This window comes from Solanum pennellii, chromosome 4 (assembly GCF_001406875.1).
Source record: "Solanum pennellii chromosome 4, SPENNV200".
NCBI classification, from domain to species: domain Eukaryota; kingdom Viridiplantae; phylum Streptophyta; class Magnoliopsida; order Solanales; family Solanaceae; genus Solanum; species Solanum pennellii.
Window position 1 is genome coordinate 2,966,787 of NC_028640.1, and position 6,146 is coordinate 2,972,932.

The 6,146-nt window shown below is 34.5% G+C and overlaps 1 protein-coding gene across 1 annotated transcript; it reads right to left on the reverse strand.

Annotated features, from left to right (window-relative positions):
- Window positions 1–206: 206 nt before the first annotated feature.
- On the reverse strand, window positions 207–5,964 carry LOC107018350. The gene is made up of 6 exons (XM_015218815.2): window positions 5,826–5,964; window positions 3,614–3,893; window positions 3,377–3,511; window positions 2,627–2,683; window positions 1,197–1,331; window positions 207–500 (listed from the first exon to the last, which is right to left on the reverse strand). Exons 1-6 carry the CDS (start codon window positions 5,882–5,884, stop codon window positions 435–437), a joined length of 732 nt encoding a protein of 243 aa, XP_015074301.1. The 5' UTR covers window positions 5,885–5,964; the 3' UTR covers window positions 207–434.
- Window positions 5,965–6,146: the final 182 nt, after the last annotated feature.

Consider the following 6,146-nt stretch of genomic DNA (forward strand, 5'->3'; position numbering starts at 1 on the left):
GCATTAGTATCACGAGAATTCGTAAAACATGGGGATGCCGTATATCAATGGCGTAGATATTAGAGAAATAACAACATGCTCAGTATAATCTCAGAAGTGGAGGTAGAGGAAAATAGAGTATACACAGACCCTACCTCAACGTGAAAGTCTACCTCAAAGTTTTCACGTAAATTACCTATTACCAAAAGATTATCGACTCAAGAAAGTAAAAACACAACATTTATGGAGACATATATAAACAATTGCAGGACAACAAATATGCTGTTGTCTGCAGAAGGGGGTAATTGACATCAAATGGAAACAATATAAAAAATTGTGTCTGCACAATGAAATAGTAATTAATAAAGAATACAAGTGTTTCTTCAACTTTTTTGTACTATATATCTACCTATGTATTGCTAACTATCAACATTGAGGAGCTACAATGTTCTGGTCTACTTGTAAATCCATTCATTTGCACGGCCTCCGGATTCATCCATATCGATGAAAATGCTCACTGCCTGCGGTATATAACAAGAGAGAACGCGATCAAAAGCATAGTGAGACAAACTTTCGGTTTGGAATGGCAGAATAATGCATAAGAGTGACATGATATTTGTCGTTATAAGTTCATAACAACTTCTGGAATGCAAAATTTGATATATCTACGTGCTTCATAAACATCACAACTGATAATATCCGAGATTCTTATAAGCTTAAGATAGAGGTTTACGCAAAGCCTTAATAGGATTAGGAAGCAATGATAACACTACTCTTTTATTGTTAGTATCCTACATATGGTATCAGAGACGGAACTAGAATTAGAATCATGGGTTTGTATTCGGAGTTCTATCAACATTCCATCTAATTCACTGGTTAAAACATACATGGTCTAAGCCAAAGCTATTGGGTTCAGATGGACTCGTAGCTTAAACAATAGGTTCACCCCTGTATGATATGCATTGGATAACAGTGTCATAGTGTACGGAAAATGCGATGAGGCATACCTCACCCCCACCCCATCCCACCCCACCCCCACAAACCCTTACACATAATCCCGAAAAAGAAAGAAATAAAAGATTATAACTGATCTGTCTATAAAGCAAGCATAACTAATACTAACCAAAAAGTGATGAAGGTAATGAGATTAATAAAATCTAAAGTTTTGAGTAGATCAGGTAGAAGATAGCATCAAGTATCAGCTAGAACTAATTTACCTTCCCTATCCGAGGCCGCTCTTTCAACTTCTCAAGGCTATTACGAATATGAGAAACAGCTCCCCAACATTTCAATGTGTTTGCCACATCATCTAGCCTCAGTAGGTACTCTTCTTCAGTTAACGGAAAAGATCGCTTTAAAACAGAATCATGAAGGCACATTAGACGGAAATCACAGTAATTTTTCAAAATTCTAAACTGAATTTCAACGACACATTCTAACAGCTACAATTTGTGATTTTGTGTTCTAACAGATCCCAAAGGATGTTGAAATCATTTTCCAGAAAAAAAGGGGGAAAAAGGTCACTCGAACATACTAGTTGTTTCTTTCAACTAATCAGGGCAAGTAACATAACTCATCTTTAACGCCAAAAAGACAGTTTATTTCTAAGTCAGATGTTTGTTTTACTTGATCATATTACATAATGTCGAATATCACAGACCAAGTCAGCCCAACTATTTGAGATAGCTGCAGGAGAGCAGTAGTCAGCATAATGTATTGAGAAAATTAATATAAGCATCTTATCTAGTGTATCAACAGTATAATTAAACTAAATTTAGAAGTTCATCAGTCGGTCATTTTGTTAACATTAACTGTTCAATATCCTTCCGAGTAATCTCCTTTAACTTACTCCTCTTTCTGTATTGTAAGATATATTCATCTACTCAAACACTCGGGAACAAGGTTTAGAAAGGAATGTGCAGCAGCATCACATCTGATATCATGCTTCTGGTATATGCTCCGTCAAAAAGCCCAACCCCAATCACGACGAGAAACCAAGATGAAAACAAAAGGAGGGATGGACAAACCGAAACTTTATTGGGGCTATTTAGATTGTTTCATATAGAGTGAAGAGTCAAAAACACTCTAAAATATCCAAGTTTTTCGAGTTTCATACCTGAACTATCAAGTGGACGAGTTCCCTACTTGAACTATCACCAACTGTTTATCAAAACATACCTCAACTATCAATTATTCCCTTTGTGTAACCGAGCGATGGTGATATTTCAGGTAGGAAAGGGAAACATCTAACAGTTGAGGTGTATTTTAATAAATAGTTGGTGATAGTTCAAGTAGGAAGCTCACTTACCTAATAGTTCAGGTGTAAAACTCGAAAAACTGATATACTTTTTAGGTGTGCTTTTGACTATTAACTCTTTGATATAAGATCTTAAGTATCTGAAGAATAAGGAAATTCCGCCACGGCTTTCAAAGATGAGAGAATACTGAAGTGCGTTCTTCAGAGTGCTGACATCTCCCAAGTGGAAAGTATAAGATAAACAAACTTTGGTTCTTCACTTACTAAACTTATGTTTGAGAACTATGTATTACACCGGGGAACATTTTAAAATATTCGTCAAATTATATGGTAGATATAGTTTAATGACAACAATCCGTCTCATTACGAATGCTAAAGAGATCAGCTCACCTGCTCCCTGTATTTCCACATAACGTTTAACGCAAGAAGATTTTTCCCCATGAATTCCTACATAAAGAGGATATAGAGATACAAGTTAAGCATCTAAACAATGTTCATATATACAACTGCCGAAAAGAAAACTTGCAACAACAATTGGTATAGTTAATTGTTTGAACGATCTTTTTCATGTCAGCTTGATTGGCTAAGTTGATGTAAAACAGAATACAAAAAAAAAAAAAATCACATGAGAAACAGGTTTTAAAGTGGATACAGAAAACTCAAAACCTCATCAAAAGAACTTTATTTTGAAGCACTTTTAATGGGATTTTAAGCCAATTTCATTTATAAATAGTATTACACCAGCCAATAGATTTTCGAAAATTGAAGTTTTGGAGAAGTTGCATGTATCTCTACGGTCAATCAAATACATACTCCCTCCGTTTCAATTTGTTTGTCTGTTTTTGACTTGGTCACTGAGTTTAAGAGAAAAGGAAAGCTAAACCAGATGTAATTATATTGAAACTTTTCAATATTGTAGTCTTAAACTAAAGGTATGTAGAATGTAGAAAAATGTCTTTTAGTCTCGTGGTCTTAAACAAGCCAAATAGAAAGTTGAAATTAAAGAATTGTCAAAAGGGAAAGAGACATCCTTTTTTTAACAGACTAATAAGGAAAGTAAGACAAATAAATTGAAATAGAGGGAGTTGTAAGTTATAAATACATCTGAAATAATGATTAAAGAATAAGGAAAGCAAGTACCTTCTTAATCAATTGAACATCATAGGACCTTCCATATTTATTCCTTATCAGAGCTGCAAGGTCTATTCCGCTAAATGCAGAGTCATCCCGCCCGACGATTCTTTCAAGATTACCCCTTAAAATTTCATTATTTACCTGAAAACTAAAAGTTAGGATGCCTGTTCAACATTTAGACGATCAAAGAAATGCGTAGCCTAGCAATCATGGAATCGCACCAGCAAAGGCATTTTCACTTACGGATTCATTTTCATTTTCTGGAGGATTCTTACTATCTTCTGAGTCATCCGGATCATTTGCATCACCGGTTGCAGCGGAAAAAACTGCCCAGCATTTTCTAGTATTTAGGTGGCGGCAGCTATTGAACTTCTGAATTTTTGAAGGAAACAATTCTTTCCAAGAAGATTCTACATCTGTATAACGAAAGCATGAAATTTTGCAACTTCTTTCCTTCACAATATGCTCCGGACCTCCTCCTAACGAGCAGATACGAGGGTGGGTCCCCAGAGAACTCGTCATTCTGAAAGTTTGGCATCAAAGCACGAGTTACTGACCAAGGAAAATTTATTTGGAAGTTTCTGAAACACCAAATAGGAAGACACATGTAAAGGTATGAACTTTTATTCCTAACTTGAAAGATACAATATGTGATGCCATTAGACATGAACGCCTCGACATTAAATTTTCTAGTGTTTGTGTAGCAGCATAAACAAAGCAATAAGATTGCACGTGATAAGACGGTTGGTTACTTTAAAGTAATTGACGATTTGTAGCTTTAACAATTCACTATGCTAGGATACAAAAACTTTTACGATCACAGTTTTGTGCAGATTCATAGAATCTAACCTCCACATGTAGAAAACCAGTAACAATATAGAACTAGAGAGTTTTAAGAAGCAATTAGGTCATACATCAATGGCTAAGTGAAGAAACAATATTTTTTTTTGCTTAATCAATCGTAGGCATAATAAGAAGATATTAGATAGCTAGTATATTGTAATGAATTAACTAAAGAAAGAGGGGTAAACAAGGGTTGATAACAATATTTTCAAAGGCGCGCTTAAGCACTGAAGTTATAGATATTTCAACAAGAATAAACTCTGGACTACTCAGTATAGACTCATCAAAAGAATTACTTTTAGGTTACACTAACTATACATGAGTCTAAAAGCCATTCACCCTATGTATCAAGAAGATGCTAAGCAGCTATGTCGCTCGGACTCTTTGAAAATGTCGACAATTGTGTGCCGACTCTTCAAAAGTAGTGCATTTTTTGGAAAATCCAGCACAGGTACGGCAATATTTTGGAGAGTCCGAGCAACATAGCCTAATACACATCAATTTTCACGCTTATTATTGTATCCTTGCGCCTCCATCCAACACTTTGTGTGTATATACATATTTTATATGCATAAGCTTTGACAATTTTAATGCCATAAGGCCATAACACACACCTGATGTCCAACACCTGTACTTAGTTCATGGTAGCACATGCTCAAACATAAGGTGCACGCAAATCAGATCGGAAACCATAGCTTCTTCAACAAAACATGTATAAGATAAGCTCGTTCTACCAGAAACCAACCCCTGCAACTTCTGGATAAGCATAAACTGACCATGAAAACCGTTGTTCCTCCATAGTCCAAACTTTTCTTGCTCTTTCATAAAGTAGGATGTTGTAGCTGCTACAAGTTATTCTTAGCTAGGCTAGTGTACATCATTTGATTCAACATCAACTTCTCATAATTCATTATAGCTATATTTAGAAAAGGAAAAAAAAAGAAGAAGAAGAAGCTAGAGCTACTTCATAATGCATCAACGTGGACCTTCTCCAAGGAGCACTTCCAATATTTCGTAAATCAAGCCATGTACTCATAAAACAAGTTATATATTCGGTGTCAAATTCAAACTCCATTAACTTCATTTTCTAGCTGTACCCAAGGGTGTGTGGCCTACTTATCACGAGGTTTCAGGTTCAAATCCTAGTAAAGACAATACACGAAGCTACATGTACCTGTTGTCGATGGGAGGTAGCACTCAAGTTGGCAAGTACACCACAGCTATAAAAAAGAAAACTTTTAAATTTCTAGCTCCACCTACTCCATTTCAATATTTACAAACTATAAATTTACAACCCAACAACTCAAAAAAGTGCTAAAATCCCGAATCCATAAACTTCAAATCCTAAACCCCCTCAAATCAAATATCTTTTAACTAAGCACATACCTTACTTTTGATACACAATGAGAAAAAAAACCCTTGTCATACAACTATATTTCACACATCATTACAAAAAACTTAACAAACCAAAATTCCAACAACCCCTTCTATAATAAATCATCAAAAATTTCCAACAAAATAAAAAAGGGAACTTTAGAAATCAAGATTCAAAACAGATAATTAGATAAAATTGACAAAAAAATAATAATAAATAAGTGGGAGAGAAAAATACCTGGTAGAAGCAGCAGAGTTTGTTGTTGTGAGGCCCCAGGAAGAGCTAGTTGAAGGCATAAAAGCTTTAAATTATGGTTGCTTTTACTTCCACAAATAGAAATCAAATACTTATTTGGTTTCAATTTGTTTATCTGTTTTAATTCGTATAATATATAAAATTAAATAAAAAGATATAATTTTATATATGCCAACTATTATCTCACTCTCATTTTATATGTCATCTTTAAAATTTTAAGAGTCAAATAAATCTATCTTAATTATAAATTCTCGTAGATCTTTTAAACATTTTGAATTATCAATTACTGTGATTCGTAATATA